This window comes from Sciurus vulgaris (genome assembly GCF_902686455.1).
Source record: "Sciurus vulgaris genome assembly, chromosome: 8".
NCBI lineage: Eukaryota > Metazoa > Chordata > Mammalia > Rodentia > Sciuridae > Sciurus > Sciurus vulgaris.
In genome coordinates, this window is record NC_136468.1 from 65,292,506 (window position 1) to 65,310,526 (window position 18,021).

Below are 18,021 nucleotides of genomic sequence, written 5' to 3' on the forward strand. Positions count from 1 at the left end.
GAAATAAAATACCTTAGATTAATTCTGAGGCAAAATTATTTATTTTTTCATGTAGTTTTGGAACTACATAAGAAGTAATATTATTGCTTACATCTTAAGGGAATTGAGCTTCTGACTCTAGAAGTACTTATATATACACACATAGGAAGAAAAATCCTGCTACTTTTGGTATTAGAGGAAAGGGGCTGGGAATGGTTGTGGTATCCTATACTTGTCCTGGAAAATGTATTTTCATTGAAAGAAAAAAGGCTTTGAAGCTTTTTTGTTAGTTATACCTCCATGTATTCATTATTCCTATCCCAAACCACTTTAGGTCTTGGCCTCAAAACTACTTTAATCTAACAAACAGATGTGGCAATTGGCCTGATAAATAATTTTTTCCATGATATTTTAGTGTTACTTGGTTGAAAACAGCTTCATGTGGTCTGATAAATAGTGATGTTTAGGATGAAAATTTGTAGCAAACACATTTGATTAATTTTTTATTTATAGGCTTTAGAGATATAATTTTTTTCCACATTGCCAGGAAGTTTGTTTTGTAGTTGTTCTATAAAAAGTTAAGGGTCGGGAGTTGGGTTTGCATAGATGCCTAAAGCTAGATATTTCAGAACTGCAACTAAATCTGGATCTGTAATATTGAGGAAAATTTCCAACAAAAAGAGCAGTGTTATTAAATAACATTGTAGATTCTTTACTATGTTTTAGGATTCCATATAACACAATTTTCTTTATAGGTTATCCCTAATATATAAAATTATCTTTTTCTCTTTTAGGTAATATAATAATACAAAGCAAGATGGGTAACATCACAATAGGTATGTTCTGAAATGCCAGTTGATAAATTTTTCCTACTTCTTAAGCTAGAAAGCCTACAGTTTAGCTGATGAACCTGACATGATCCCGACATGTAAGTCAAATATAGGCAAGCCCAGTATGACCTTGTCCACTCAAAGAAATTTACTTGAACTTGGCATTAAGTAATACAAATTATTTGAGTTCTTCAAATATCTACATTTAGTCTTGAAAGAAAGATAAATTACATTACTGGTCCTCACATTGTGTTAACATTGGAAGACAACCCTGAGTATGCTGATAACTAATTGGATAATGTGTTTATGAGTGCCTACCATGTGTCAGGAATTTTTTAAGTACTGGGGAATATGTTGGTTAACAGGACACAGTATCTGTGCCAGGTACCACACCTTCTCTCAGCGGTAGGAAGATAAGTGTGTAAATAACAGAAGGTAGTTTCAGATCCAGATAAGTGCAGTAAAGAAATAAAAAACTATAATGGGACAGAGATTATTTGAGGAAAAGAAAGCTACTTTAGTTAGACAATCAGGGAGGGTGTGTGGAAAGTTATTTTAGCTAAGGCCCCAATAATGGAGAAGAGTCTTGTAAAATTCTGGATGCAGAACACCCACATAGTGGAATAGCAAGTGCAAGCCTTAAAAATGGAATGAGTTTATCATTTTCAAGGTGTAGAGGTAAGGCTTGTGGGACAGTGGAGGGAGATGAAGTAAGAAAGACTAGATCTTAGTTTGTGACTTGTAGACTTGGTAAGAGTCAGGAGTTCATTCCAATTAGAATGAGCTGTTAGTACAGGACTGATCTAATTTGCACTTGAAAGGGGTAACCTAGCTATTGTTTTATAATGTATCAGAGTGGGGCAGACATGAAAGCAGGTCACTAAAACAGTTTATCCATTCGCCTGTGGATGAACAGTTGGGCTGTTTTTAACTTTTAGCAACTATAATTAAAGCTGCAATGAACATTCTCATAGATGTTATTTTATGGAGAGAGAGATATTCCTCTACTTGGGTAAATAGTTAGGAATGGAATTGATAGGTTGAGTAGGTCTGTATATGTTTAATTTTGTCATTTGATAAATTATGTGACCTCTTCGCAAAGTTCAATTTCACAATTTTATCAAGAGTACATGAGGGGGCTGGGGTTGTGGCTCAGTGGTAGAGCACTTGCCTAGCATGTGTGAGGCACTGGGTTCGGCTCCCAGCACTACATATAAGTTAATAAAGGTCCTTCAACCACTAAAAAAAACAAAATCAAAAAACAAAAATATACATACACACATATATATAAAGATATATAAATATCTTTATATATATATATCTATATATAAATATATAAATATCTATATAAATATAAATATAGATATTTATATAAATATCTATATATATAAAGATATATAAATCTTGTTGCTCCATATCCTCACCAACATTTATTACTGTATTTTAAATTTTACCCATTCTGGTGTGCATGTAGTAGTATTAATATCTCTGGTATTAATTTTCATTTCCCTAATGACTAATGATAATCAGCACTTTTGCATACACTATTGGTCATTAGTGTATCTTCCTTTGTGAAGTTTTTTTTTTTTTTATTGTAAACAAATGGGATACATGTTGTTTCTCTGTTTGTACATGGCATAAAGGCATACCATTTGTGAAATCATAAATTTACATAGAGTAATGTTGTTTGATTCATTCTGTTATTTTTTTCCCTTCCCCCCACCCCTCCCACCCCTCTTTTCCCTCTATACAGTGCTTCCTTCCTCCATACTTGCCCCCCTCCCTAACCCTAACTCTAACCCTAACACTAACCCTTCCCTGCCCCCATTATGTGTCATCATCCACTTATTAGCGATATCATTCTTCCTTTGGCTTTTTGAGATTGGCTTATCTCACTTAGCATGATATTCTCCAATTTCATCCATTTGCCTGCAAATGCCATAATTTTATCATTCTTTATGGCTGAGTAATATTCCATTGTATATATATATATATATATATATATATATATATATATACCACAGCTTCTTTATCCATTTATCAATTGAAGGGCATCTAGTCTGGCTATTGTGAATTGAGCAGCTATGAACATTGATGTGGCTGTATCTCTGTAGTATGCTGATTTTAAGTCCTTTGGGTATAGGCCAAGGAGTGGGAGAGCTGGGTCAAATGGAGGGTCCATTCCAAGTTTTCTAAGGAATCTCCACACTGCTTTCCACAGTGGCTGCACTAATTTGCAGTCCCACCAGCAATGTATGAGTGTACCTTTCTCCCCACATCCTCGCCAACACCTGTTGTTGCTCGTATTCTTGATAATCGCCATTCTAATTGGGGTGAGATGGAATCTTAGGGTGGTTTTGATTTGCATTTCTCTTATTACTAGAGATGTTGAACATTTTTCCATATGTTTGTTGATTGCTTGTAGATCTTCTTCTGTGAAGTGTCTATTCATTTCCTTAGCCCATTTGTCCACTGGATTATTTGAATTCTTGGAGTAGAGTTTTTTGAGTTCTTTATAGATTCTGGAGATTAGTGCTCTATCTGAAGTATGATTGGCAAAGATATTCTCCCACTCTGTAGGCTCTTTCTTCACATTGCTGATAGTTTCCTTTGCTGAGAGAAAGGTTTTTAGTTTGAATCTATCCCAGTGATTGATTCTTGCTTTTATTTCTTGTGCTATGGGAGTCCTGTTAAGGAAGTCTGATCCTAAGCCGACATGTTGAAGATCTGGACTTACTTTTTCTTCTATAATCTGCAGGGTCTCTGGTCTGATTTCGAGGTCCTTAATCCATTTTGAGTTTAGTTTCGTGCATGGTGAGAGATACGAGTTTAGTTTCATTCTGTTGCATATGGATTTCCAATTCTCCCAGCACCATTTGTTGAAGAGGCTATCTTTTCTCCATTGCATATTTTTGGCCCCTTTGTCTAGTATGAGAAAATTGTATTTATTTGGGTTTGTGTCCATGTCCTCTATTCTGTACCATTGATCTACCTGTCTATTTTGGTACCAATACTATGCTGTTTTTGTTACTATTGCTTTGTAGTAGAGTTGAAGATCTGGTATTGCAATACCCCCTGTTTCACTCTTCCTGCTAAGGATTGCTTTAGCTATTCTGGGTTTCTTATTCTTCCAGATGAATTTCATAATTGCTTGCTCTATTTCTGTAAGGTACGTCATTGGGATTTTAATTGGAATAGCATTGAATTTGTATAGCACTTTAGGTAGTATGGCCATTTTGACAATATTAATTCTTCCTATCCAAGAACATGGAAGATCTTTCCATCTTCTAAGGTTTTCTTTAATTTCTTTCTATAGTGTTGTATAGTTCTCATTGTAGAGGTCTTTCATCTCTTTTGTGAGATTGATTCCCAAGTATTTTATTTTTTTCGAGGCTATTGTGAATGGGGTAGGTTTCCTAATTTCTCTTTCTGAAGATTCATCACTTATGTATAAAAATACATTGGATTTATGAGCATTGATCTTGTATCCTGCTACTTTGCTGAATTCACTTATGAGTTCTAAGAGTTTTCTGGTGGAATTTCCAGGTTCCTCTAAATATATAATCATGTCATCAGCGAACAGGGATAGGTTGAGTTCTTCTTTTCCAATTCGTATCCCTTTAATTTCTTTGGTTTGTCTAATTGCTCTGGCTAGAGTCTCAAGAACGATGTTGAATAGAAGTGGTGAAAGTGGGCATCCCTGCCTTGTTCCAGTTTTTAGGGGGAATGCTTTCAGTTTTTCACCATTTAGAATGATATTAGCCATGGGCTTAGCATAAATGGCCTTTACAATGTTAAGGAATGTTCCCACTATCCCTTTTGAAAATCTATACTCCAACAAAACAGAAAACCTTGAAGACATCAACAGGTTTCTAGAGACATATGAATTGCCTAAACTGAACGAGGAGGACATACACAATTTAAATAGACCAATTTCAAGTACTGAAATAGAAGAAGTCATCAAAAGCCTACCAACAAAGAAAAGTCCGGGACCAGATTGGTTCTCAGCCGAGTTCTACAAAACCTTTAAAGAAGAGCTCATTCCAATACTTCTCAAAGTATTCCATAAAATAGAAGAGGAGGGAACCCTCCCAAACTCATTCTATGAAGCCAATATCACACTGATACCTAAACCAGACAGAGACTCATCAAGGAAAGAAAATTTCAGACCAATATCCTTAATGAACATCGATGCAAAAATTCTCAACAAAATTTTAGCAAATCGCATACAAAAACATATTAAAAAGATAGTGCACCATGATCAAGTGGGTTTTATCCCAGCGATGCAAGGTTGGTTCAACATCAGGAAATCGATAAATGTCATTCACCATATCAATAGACTTAAAGTCAAGAATCACATGATAATTTCAATAGATGCAGAAAAAGTATTTGATAAAAAACAGCACCCCTTCATGCTCAAAACACTTTGTGAAGTTTTTATTCCTATCTTTTGGCTTAATTACCTTATTATTGAGTGGTAGTTGTTCTTTATAAATGCTAAGTACAAGTCCTTTGTCAGATACTGTTTTTTAATACTTTCTTTCAGTTTGTAACTTGCCTGTCCATTTTCTCTCTCTTTTTAAAATTCATTTATTTAGTTTTGGTATTGGAAATTGAACCCAGAGGTGCTACATCTCCAGCCCTTTCCATTTTTTTTGAGACAGGGTCTTGCTAAGTTATCCAGACTGGTCTTGAACTTTCAGTCCTCCTGTATCAGTCTCCCAAGTTTGGAGGTTACAGACTTATACCACTGTATCCAGCTTCTTTTTCTTTTCTTTCTTTCCTTTTTTTAATTTTTATATTTCCAGTACAGGGGATTGAACCCAGGGGTACTTTAACCACTAAGCCACATACCCAACCTTTTTTATGTTTTTTTTTTTCTTTTTTTTTCCTTTTTATGTTTTTGAGAGAGGGTCTCACTAAGTTGCTGAGGCTGGCTTTGAACCTGCTCTCCTCCTCATCTCCTGAGAGGCTTCATTTTTTTAATGGTGTGTTTTGATGAGAAGATTTGAATTTTAATGAAGTCTAATTTACCAGTTATTTTAATTCATCCTAAGAAATCTTTGCCTGCCTTCAAATGTGAAAATATTCTCCTGTTTTCTTATAGCAGCTTTAAATTTTTTGCTTTTACCTTTGATACATTTCTAATTTTTGTGTTTAATGTGAGTTAAGAGTCAAGGTTTGTTTTTTCCCAGCATGGAGAGCTAGTTGTTATATCACCATTTGTTGAAAAAAACTTCCTTTCTCAGCATCTTGGTCTAAAATCAAATGACTGGATAATGTGGATCTATTACTGATCTCTCATTCCTGAGTCATTTATTTATTTGTTGATCCCTAGGTTAGTGCTACAATGCCTTGATTACTGTAGCTTTAAAATAGCAAGTCTCTAAATGAGGTAGTTGAGGTCTACTTTTTCTTTTTAAGATTGCTTTGGATGTTGTAGGTCCTCTAATTTTCTAGTCAGTTTCTTCCCTCAAAATCCAGTTATGATTATGATTACACTAAATCACTGAATCTGTAGATCAATTTGGAAAGAAATGATCCTCATTGAGTCTTCCCACTCATAAAAAAGATATAACTCCCCATTTATTTAGATATTCTTTAGTTTCTCTCAACATTGTTTTATAACTTTTAATGCAGAAATCTAGTACATCATTTGTTAAATTTGTTTTTGACATTATAAATATAATTTAAACATTTTTGTTTTTCTAATCATCTGCAGCTAGTATAGGAAAATACTTACTACTGATTTTTATTTTACTGCATGGACCCTTATACCTTGTAACCTTGCTAAATTCACTCATTCATTGTAAGTGGCTTTCTAGAATATTGATTCCTTTTCTATACTTACTGTCATTTCGCCTATAAACAAAAGAGTTGTATCTCTTTCTTTCCCATATGTAATTATTTTATTTCTTTTTCTTGCCCTATCAGGTTAGTTAGGACCTCCGTACCATGTTGCATAGTAGTGGTAAGAGTTGAATTCTTTGCTCTTGTTCTTAAACCTTATTCACAGTATTGGGGGAACTGCATTCAGTATTTTACCATTAACTGTCAGCTATAGACTTTAACAGATGTCGTTTATCAGTTTAAGAAATTAATCCTTTATTCCTAGTTTTCTGTAAAATATTTTCCCTTTTATCATGAACGGGTGTTTTGTCAAATATTTTCACATTTATTAAAGTGATCATGTGTTTTTTCTCCTTTAGTCTGTTTATATGATCTAATACACTGATTAAAAAAAAAAACAGTGTCATTATTTAGTGCATGTGTCGCAATCAGTGAGCTAACCACATTACAATGTATTTTTAAAAATTTTTTTCATCTTCAGTGAGGCATAACTGACACATATATATTTAAAGTATATAATGTGATATGTTACACATATATATTGTTAAATGATTACCACAAATTAGTTAACATATCTGTCACCTCACTCAGTTATCACTGTGTGTGTGTGCGTATGGTGAGAATATTTAAGATCAATTTTTATAGAAAATCTCAAGTATATAGTACAGTATTATTATTTACTATAGTCACTATGCTGTATATTAGATCCACAGAACTAACTCAACTTTTTTTTTTAAATTTCATGTTTATTCATATTTTTCAAAATATATGTACATAAAAAAAGGAAGATTTACAACAGGAAAGATTGCCTTACATGCAACACAAATTCCAATGAACGCATGATGGGATCACACATGATTCTGATCTGTTTCAAGCCAATCTTCTCAAGTCCATTTCCCAGCCATTCTTAAGCTGCAGAAGGGATCCCAGGAGACAGTGCAAGTGGAATGAATATAAAACAAACACCTTTTGCTTCTGGTCAGCTCTCAAGGGGCCAGAAGATATACACCAAAAAGTTTAAGACAATTAAAATGTCAAGTGCCACAGGGAAGATAAATGATAACCAGAAATTGGTATTTCTCAAGTAGAAAGCTAGTGCTATTTAACACAACTTCACAACACTAAAACAAATACAAATAAAAAAGGGTTAGGTAATAGGGCTTCATTTGCTTTTTTTTCTTTTTTCTTTTTTAATATCTCAAAAAGGAAGCCTCTTGCTTGATATCAAAAGTGCTATGGAAAGAAAGGAGGGGGAAAATACCCACATATGAATCTGGAACCTAGTTTATTTGAGGAAATTGTATGTTTTTCCACTTAACATTTCTACATTAGCAATGCTGTAATTCTCCAACGCTTCCTTATAGAAAAGGCAAACAGGAAGTGACAACTCATGCTCCAAATATTCAAAAATATATTTTAACATTTGATCAAGATTTTATATATTTCAATTTTTGGTAACACAGGTGACATCAGAAATTAAATTCAATATATTCCTATACTTCTCCTTTAGTCAAAAACTAAGTGGTACAGAGAACTTGTGCTTGTTGTTAAGAGAATGCAATGCTCTCTGGGCCAGTGGAAAATACCTAGAAATCGATCAATGTGAGAAGTGGCCCAAAGAAGTCATGTATTTTCAGATTCTAATGAGTTCACACTCTTGGGCTTATTTCCAAAGCTAAGTTGTCTCCATGTTTATAGTTGGAGAGAAAGGGTTAGTGGAGTGATTTGAATAAATAATTAATTTTCATAACCATAGTTGACATCTCCAGGTAGGAGGCTTTACAGTGCAGTCAGTGCTACGCTGCCTCCTTTCTCCTTCCAGCACCTGACCAGCATCCTGTTCTTGATGCTTTCTACAAATATAAAAATCTTTGCAACTGTTTAGATAAAATTGGAAGGAATAAAAAATAACAATAGGAGTTGGGGTAGGGAAGCAAAAAGGACAAGTATAGATTATATAGTTTAGGCAAGTTCAGGATTATTGCAGAAATTAAAATGTCTGAGGGAAGGGGCAGGCACCAAGAACAGCACCTAAAGCTAACAATGCCTAAATTGGTTTATTATGTTCCCTCCCCACAATGTTCATTCAGGAGGAAAAAAAGTGTAATTTTATAAGCATCAAAACTAAAACAAATGCACACTGACCTTATAAAATAAGATTCTCAATTTCATCATGATACCCTTTTTTCCTATAAAATTTACTTTTTTGCTTTGAAAGACTTCTTCATGGTGGATTTACCCTTGCCCGGCGATTTCACTTCCTTTCTTGAATTGGCTGCAGGCTTCTTCGAGGGGTTACCACTAGGTTTCTTGATGACTGAGGGTGAGGGTCTGGCTTTCTTGGCAGGAGTTTTGGCTTTAGGAGGGGCTTTCTTGGGCAGGGGCCTAGCTTTTCCCCTCTGGGCAGCTGGAACTTTAGGTGTAGGCTTGGACCCTCTCTGCTTCATGGATGCAGCCTTCCCTGGGGACTTGGCTGGGGTTTTCTTCTGCAACCCTCTCTTAGGAGGTGGCTCTTCATCCTCAGAGTCGTCTTCTGATGATTCATCTTCATCTTCATCCTCATCTTTAGAATCATCTGGCTCTTTCTTTGGAAACAGAACTCCTGGGCTGAGGTAATATGGAAAACAGAGTTGGAACGTGCCACTGAATCCTTTACCAGAGATCTGCTCCATCCACCCATTCTTTTCGCATTTCTGTAGAGTTTTCTTCAGTAAATGCATCTGATAGTTAGAACTGGTCCCTGGGTGGTTCTCCAGGACATACTTCTTCAGAGCAGTAGTGGAGCAGGTCTTCGGCTCGTTCATGGCAGCGATGGCAGACAAGATTGCATATTCCATCAGGCTTCCACCAAGCAGGGGTTTCTCCCCTGATTTCTTCAGCTGGAATGTCCCCGAAGCACCTTTGCCAGTTATTTGTTCTAACTGTCCTCTCTCTACTGCTCTCTGCAGAGCATTCTTCAACAGTTGAAGCCTGATGTCCACTCTAAGCTTAGGATAATACTGAGAAACATATTTCCTGATGAGACTGTAGGAAGCTTCTTTAGGTTCACAGAGTCGAGTAAAGGCCAGGGGGAGGACATCCTCCAATTTTACTTGTGGTTCTGGATCTACTGCAGAGCTCCTCTTCTTTGAGTTTCTGGATTTCTGAGGTGTTTTTCTTGATTTCTGGACCACAACAAAACTTCCAGATGCACCTTTTCCTTTTACCTGTTTGATGACTCCTCTATTCAGTTCTCTTTTCAGGGCTTGTTTAAGGAGATAGCCCCTTCTCTCCAGCTCCAGAGAAGGATACTTATGGATGATATATTTTCGAATAGCAACCACTGATGCACTGCTCTTCTGGAAGCATGCCTTAATGGCTTCAGTTAGGATTGCATCCATCTTGGGACGTGGGGAGGAAGCCATCGGTGTTTGCTTCTGGGCCCTGGCTAGCTGGCTGGCAGAAAGGGTAGCCCAGGAAGGTATCGTTTCTTTCACTTTCTTCTCCTTTTCTTTAGACTGCTCTTTTTCATCCTTTTGGTTTCCTCAGAAGTCTTATCTTCTTCCTTCTCTTCATTCTCAGGTTCCCCTTTGGGTTGTTCTGTCTCACTAGATGTGGCAGGTGGAGTTTCATTCTCTTGTTCTACCGTGGAGACAGATTCCTCTGAACTTACTTCTGGTTCTGGCTTTTCTTCCTCGCCTTCGGCAAGCTTGCTTTTGGGCGGAGTTTCCCGGGTAGAGTTCACAGCTCGACGAGTCGGCATGGTGCTATCTTCTACCTAACTTGTCCGCGTGGATCAGCTGAGCTCCTACTATAAGTGGGAGTGCCTTAGGATGGACGAGTTCACCTTGAGTCGTATCAGTAGCCATTTAAAATAATTTCTAGGCCCGAGTACAGGTTACACTCTGAAGCCTCTGCTGTTAACCACAAGGATTTTTCCTAAAGGTTTCAGTGTGGTGAAGAGTCAACCGCTGGGAGCTCCGTAATGGCGGTGGCGGCGGGGGTGGAGAACCCGGGGGGCGGGCCCGCCGCAGCCAGTCACCGCCGCCGGCATCTTTCGAACCGGCTCCGACGTTGAGGGAATGGGGTGAGGGGAGGGCGCGGCGGAGGACAGGCCGCGGCGCCCTCGGAGCATGCGCGAGCCCGTAGCCAATCCCCTAATTCAACTTCTAAGTGAAAGTTTGTACCATTTGACCAATATCTCCCCATTTCTCCCTGCCTCAGGTAACTGTCATTCTATTCTGTTTCTATGACTTAAGCTTTTTTAGACTGTACATATAAGTGAGATTAGGGAGAATTTGTCTTTCTCTGTCTCACTGATTTTATTAGAATGATGCCTTCAAAGTTCATCCATGTTGTCACAAAACAGCAGGATTTCTTTTTATGGCTGAATAATGTTCCATTTTATACATATACCACAATCTATTTATCCATCCGTCCACTGATGGATACCTAAGTTGTTTCCATGTCTTAGCTTTTGTGAATAGAGTTGTAATGAACATGGGAGTGTAAATATCTTTTTGAGATACTTATTTCCTTTAGATATATGCCCAGAAGTAGAGAAAAGGTAGTATGGTATAGGCTGTCTTACATCCACATATATTGTAAATCCCATAATACAATTTGCTTTATATTGTTTCATACTTCAAAGAATTTCAGGAAAATAATTTTTTATATTTACCTATTATATTTTCTATTATTTAGTTACTATTTCTAGTGATTTTTCAATTATTCCTTAGATGAATTTATAATAAATCATTTTTTAAATACCAGTCGAGACCACTGATCCAAAATGATTGGGAGCAGAAGTGTTTCAGATTTTGTATTTCTTCAGATTTTGGAATATTTGCATATATATATAATATAGTATCTTTAAAATGAGACCCACCTCCAAACACAAATTCATTTATATTTCATATATATATATGAAACACACACACACACACACACACACACACACCCACACCCCTTACCACATAACTGAAAGGTAATTCTATTCAGTTTTTAGTGCAGCTACATTTTGACTATATCCCATCACATAAGGTCACGTGTGGAATTTTCCACCTGTGGTATTATTTGGTCTCAAAAATTTCAGATTTTGGATTTTGGAGTCTCAGACTTGGGATGCTCAATCTATGTAATTCATTCCTTGTGGAACATGAGGCCATCTTCCAATTAAAACGAGTTGGCAAAAGAAAGCAGAGATGGTAGTAGATAATGGTGGGGTAGGAGTGCTAATAGAGCTGCTTGTCAAACTTTACTTTTTCTGCCCTGTATTCCCTCTTTTGAAAGGCATTGTCAGAAGCTATGTTCTGCTACTAGTAATCATATCTTTAAAAAAGCAAACATGTTGAGTGTGTGTGTGTGTGTGTGTGTGTGTGTGTGTGTTTTATGTGCCTCTCATTAACTCAGCCTCCTGTTTGCTCCTTTCCTGATATAGAATACCTGGAGAGGCGGTAAATTTAAAAAACTTGAAGTGACCTTCAAATTCTGCCTTTACAAACCCTTATGTCCTTTATATAAAATTTGTTCCTTTTTCTTGCAATTAGTATAGATTTCTAAGTGTATGAATCAGGTTGCAGAAATCAAGAACTGTCTTTTGCTTTTTCTTTTATATTTTGAAACTTGAAGTAAAATTATAAAAATTAAGAACTCTTTGAACATGCTTGAGGAATTTTGAGAGAGTTCTCCATTTAGCTAAAGGAAAACAGCAAAATTTGGAACTTTAGCATTTTAAGCATAATTGCTATTTTTCATCTGTTAGCAAAATATATATTACAAATATCTATTTCTTTGGTATGTGTAGTGTTAAGCTAGTGGTTGACATTAGTATGTTCCTTTTGTATATATAATTTTCCAGGAAAACTTGATGGTCTCTGTCAGACCCACAAGGTCTTTGCCCAGAATTATAATAATAGATAATTTTCTGTGGGAGACTACTTTTTCCTACTAGTGTCCAAACTAGCAATTTCTGTTCACTGCATATTTCCTTTAAGGTTTTTCTCCAGCATCTATACAAGTTCTCTACTATGTGAATCAAAAGAAAGAAAGAAAGAGACAGAGAGAGAGAGAGAGAGAGAGGGAGGGAGGGAGGGAGGGAGGGAGGGAGAAATTAATTCTGTAAAATAAACCTTAATTCTACTCTTAATAATTTTAATCACAATAATCAGTATCATAAACAAGAAAAATAGGGGTTATTTTTCTGTGTGTCGTTTTTAAATGTCATTTTTGCTTTCTCTTTTCAAAACACATCTAGAGTTTTAATTTATATTTTTGGACAGACTGCAGGTAAGCCAGTATCAGAGCTTAAGAACGATAACAAAGCTATACTTTGTGACTTAGGATGTAATTATTTAGTTGTTTATTTCTCATATGTTGGAAAGGAGAAAGATGTGAAAGGGTTGATTATGAGCCACATAAAAATCTTGTGGTTTCTTTTCCCTCTAGAGAAAGCAAGAAAAATCAAACTAATACTTGTTCAGCCTAGGATAATACACACATTGTATAGTCTGCTATTTTTTTTTAACCATAATGTATTTTTACTTGACTTACTTTAGGATGCAGTAAGAGATTTTAGAAGGAGTTTCTGTTGGTATCTAAGGATTGAGATATCCACCTACCCAGCTATTTCTTGATCTAGGAGTTTCATTTCCTACCAGGGTTTACTTCTGACACTTGAAAACTAAATAAATTGGGTCTGATAAAGGGTATGTTGGTATAATAAATTGGAGACAAATTATAATAAATGATCTTGGTGCTAGATTTTGAACAGTTTATTCCAGTCTTTGTTTGGAGTCATTTAAATTTTTTTAAAGAAAAATGTTGACTTCTTTGTGGAAACACTTGTTTTCTCTCCACATTTTATAAAAAGTACATTTTTTTTTTGACATAAGTTTCCCCACACTCTCTACTTTGCTTCTACTTTTAAGTAATAAGAATTTCTGATAAAATGTGCTTTTTAAAGAGGCTTATCCCAAAAGAATATGCTATGGCCTTCTCAGGACAGTCAGATAGAATATTTAGGTTCAGTTGCCATGGGAGAAGGGGAGGAAGGAGAAGCCACTTGGACTGACTGAAGTTCCTCGGTGTCATTCTCTTACTTCATCCCTGTCTCTGTCAGTTTCCCCTTGAACCAAAATATTGGCTGATTGAAAATGTGTCCTTGACAACACAGAGAAATTTGAGTGTCAAGTAAGAACTGTCAGAACTACCTTATTTATTATTTTCTTACCCTGATTTAAAGATATCTATTCAATTCCAGAAACTTGCAAAGAAACATTAGATAAAAATAAGCTTCATTCTTTAGTGATCCCCTCACACCTTTGTGTCACGCTAAGAAATATGGTAAACCTTATGTGTCATAGCTTTTTTTTTTTTGGTTCTGGGGATCAAACTTGGGGCACTCCACCACTGAGCCACATTCCAGTCCTATTTTGTATTTTATTTAGAGACAGGGTCTCACTGAGTTACTTAGCACCTCACTTTTGCTGAGGCTACTTTGAACTCACCATCCTCCTGCCTCAGCCTCTAGAGCTGCTGGGATTATAGGTGCACACTGTGCCTGCATGTCATAAGCTTTTACTATTAAGAGCGCTTTTTAGTACTCACAAATTTTGCTAAAACAGGAATCGTGAGAGATTTTGATTTTCATTTACTTTGTTACTGCTTACGTGTGGCTGTATATGAGGTATTAAATTCTTGGCAAATATTGCAAGTTACTAAATTTATCAATATGATAATAAATGAAATAGAACAATGACACTTAATGGTCTTGGCTGTCAAGGATTCATCGTTTGCACACCATCCTTCCCCTGATTAAGTTATAAACGTCTACCGATAAGTTATTGAGATTACTATAGATATATATTATTATTTTCTAGGCCTAGACTTCTAGATTTCTGATACTATTTACATTTTCATGAAAATTATGGCATGGTTATGAGGAGAATACAAAACCTTGTAAGATTCTTAACGCCTGTCCTTACATCAAAGCAATCTTTAATTTCACGTTTATACCATTTACTCACATAAGAACAATTGTACTTACAGTTATTCCTTCCTCAGATTCATCTTCAGGATGTCTAAGAGCCTCAGCTCATCAGGGCGCCATAGATGTTTATGTGAGCCAACTGGGGAAAGTGGAATTGAAATCTCACAAAGGTGAGCCAACTGGATCATTTATTTTGATATGTGGTATAAGGAAGGTTTTATGGAACATTGAGGAAACTGATGGTCATATTACCTATACTGATATAGTGACTTCAAGAAACTTTTCTTCTGATAGCACCTGGTTTAAAGGCCTGTCTCCTTGCTCTCGAAACCAATAATCTTTATAAATCTGGGACAGATGACTGTGAAGACTGTTTTTCCCACTTGGAGGGCAAAATATGTAATATTTTGACTGTTGTAGAATTTTTAGTGTTACTGTGTGAATCTTTTGATTTAGTTTTATGTCTAAAAGAGAATAATCTTTGGAGGGAAAATGCTCCCATGTATTGAAAACTTTCCTACTAGCCTGTATGAGGACCTCCTCAAGCTATGACTATAGAGAAACAGTTTGCCAAGTGTGACCCATAGAGAAACAGTTTGCAAAGTGTGACCCTGAAATAAATCTCACCAGGAAGATCCTATAAAGCCATTGTTAACTTAGTTTCTTCGAGTATCAAGATATATGATGTGCCTCTGTATATAATTGAATTTCTTATACCTATAAGTCACTTACATTAAGAGTTCAAGTTTTTCATAAAAATGGTATACTCTTTATTAATCTGAAAGCTCACTGTCAGCTTATGTGTGCGTGTGTGCACATGCATACACATATGCACAGTGATAAAGTGACTTGTGTGGACATGGTGACAAGTGTCTTGGCAACAGGGGCCAAAGTGGCCTGGGTGCAGAAAGTTAAGAGCTATATTAAAAAATTAAAGTCTAGAAGCTGTTGTATATTGATCTGAACAGGACTATAGGTGTAATAGGAAAAAGTATTTCTTTAGAGACTATTGTTCTTGCTATTAGTAATTTCTTTGCCAAGTTCATTTAAGTTTTTATTCAACTAGGCTTTCTTGTCAGAGTTTCAAAGTAGAACTACCAAACACAGAGGTCTGAAACGGAAGTTATTTCTGACACAGAGGTCTGATTTCCCAAGATCACTTTTTTCTTTAAAATAGGATATTATCATGTCCTCATTAAACTATGAAAAGTTTCAATAATACTATCAGAGTAAATTGTAGATACTCTATGTGTCATATAATTTCACTCACTTATGAAGACCCAAGGGGGAAAATCATAAATCATTTATGTTACTAGTAACAGAGTAAAAAACAAAATTTTAAGTAATCAATGTGTATATGAAGTTTAGTTCTTCTTTTGTGTGGTGGTCAAAAAGGAAAACAAGACAAAAACTTTGAAACTTTTGGAGATTATTAATCTTCATCTACTTAAAATACTTCTGAGTATTAGTTAGAATGTCATTCCAGCAACCTATTGAAATAGCATATAATGTTGCAAAATTTGATTAGGATTACAATTTTGTGTTTTCTCCTTCTGGGACCATGTTACTGGAAGAAGCTTAAAGATAAGTGAAAACAAAGATATCTTCTGATTTCTTAATTCTCATTATACTTGGAATAGTAACTTTTTAGAGTAATGGAAAGTTATTCAGGATCTGTTGATTAATAGTAAAGACATCTGGAATCCATTCCAGCTCTGCCTCTGTCTTGCTGAAGGGTTCTGAGACAGCCATTTGAACCTCTTAGGTCTTCATCATTTTGCCATATGAGAAATAAAAATGTTAACAAATGCTTGTTTTCTCTCTCCTTGTGAAAGTGAATAAGGTGACCTTATTCATTCATTCAGAAAGGCAGTTTGGGCTTTGGAATCAGCCCTGCATCTGAGGACTAACTTTCCTGCTTAACATGTTGTCCTTGGGAAAATCACTCATTTTCACATAGTATGTCTTCAATAAGTTGCGCTTGTTAGTATTAGTTCACTTTTGAATTGTTAAGAGGATAGTATTGTGTCAGTAACCATGCAAGGTTCACAAGGTAAGAAGAGGTTGATGGACTAACAAGAACTCTCCTTTCTGAAAAAGTTTAGTGTTAAAGATGGGACATTGGGAACACATTTGAGGCATGAGAAGTCTTCATTCACAAGCAGAGGTCGTTTTTGTAGTGGTGGTTTTTTTGTTTTCAAAGATGTGAAGGGAACTGGGGATAGAAGAGTTTGCTTAACAGTTTTAAACATTTGACAGACTTAAGATCATGTTGTTCATGTAAAAATAGAAAAAAGTGTTCACAAAACTATCACATTTGATACTTAGAGATATAAAGTCCTACCATGATTTTCTACTTTTTAAAAATAGGTTCGAGGGCCAGGCATGGTGGCACATGCCTGTAATCCCAGCAAATCAGGAGGCTGAGGTAGGAGGATCTCAAGTTCAAAACCAGCCTCAGCAACTTAGAGAGGTCCTAAGCAATTCAAATTAAAAAAAATAATAAAAAGGACTGGGGATGTAGCTCAGTGGTTAAGGGCCCTTGGGTTCAATCTCCACCCCTCAAAAAATAGGTTTGATAGAAAAACATACCTTTCTATTCATCCTGAAATTTTCCAGGTTTGTTTTTGTTTTGTTTCTTAAGTCCTCAAGTCTGTTGTCTTGAGAAATCTCCTGTCAGTGTTTACATCTGAACCCTGGAAAACAACTTGTTTTTTAATAAACTAGATCTAATGATCTAGATCTAATGATCTAGGATCTTTGTCCTCTCCCCCCCACCCCTTTTTTTTCTTTCTTCTTTCTTTTTTTTTTTTTTTTTTTTTTTTTTTTGAGGACCAAGTCTAAGAGTTTATCAGGCAAACTTTTAGCTCTAATTAGGAAGACTGAGGAGATACCAGTTACTTTAGGCAATGTAAGCAGATGTTAAGCAGACTATAATGAAACCTCAGACCCATAAATAAATACATCCTAAAAGGAATTTTTTCAGCATTCACAATAGAGGTCATTTGACCGTTTACAGAGGTGGGGTTAAGCTTTATTGTAGGGGAATGTTACTTTATTTGATGAGAAAGAGAAATTTATGATATGTGAGTGTACTGGTAAATTTGTACTGCAACCTGTATAATTTGTTTTGAAAAATGATTCCACAGCTAACAGAGTACTTTTTTTTATTTATTCCTTTAGGAGTTTGAATTACCACCAGATTATACTGAATCTAGAGTGTCAGGCCTCAGGTACTCAAAAGCCTGTGATCTACTCAAAAAAACATTAGTTGAAATTCAGATAATCCCTTTCTTATCATTATTATTTACCCTTCACACAGTAAGCACAGTGCTAGTTTGTGGCTGTGTTAACAATGATCAGTGAGGTTCTGTAGTATGATATAGTAGTAGT

The 18,021-nt window shown here is 35.8% G+C and overlaps 2 protein-coding genes across 3 annotated transcripts in view; one reads left to right on the forward strand and one right to left on the reverse strand.

The window, feature by feature from the left end:
• Positions 1–18,021, forward strand: part of FAM185A (family with sequence similarity 185 member A) — a 48,640-nt gene that overhangs the window by 19,329 nt on the left and 11,290 nt on the right. Inside the window, exons 5-6 of one of the 2 annotated variants that reach the window (XM_079150249.1) lie at positions 774–815; positions 14,703–14,798. In XM_079150249.1, the coding sequence (XP_079006375.1) occupies positions 774–815; positions 14,703–14,798 (138 nt within the window). The remainder of the gene's footprint in view (positions 1–773; positions 816–14,702; positions 14,799–18,021) is intronic. The other variant, XM_079150250.1, reaches the window with a different exon arrangement.
• On the reverse strand, positions 8,398–10,686 carry LOC306667548 (heterochromatin protein 1-binding protein 3-like). Its single transcript, XM_079150244.1, is given in 3 exon segments — positions 8,398–10,179; positions 10,182–10,414; positions 10,416–10,686. Coding segments are annotated over 3 exon segments (1,647 nt in total). The 5' UTR covers positions 10,508–10,686; the 3' UTR covers positions 8,398–8,857.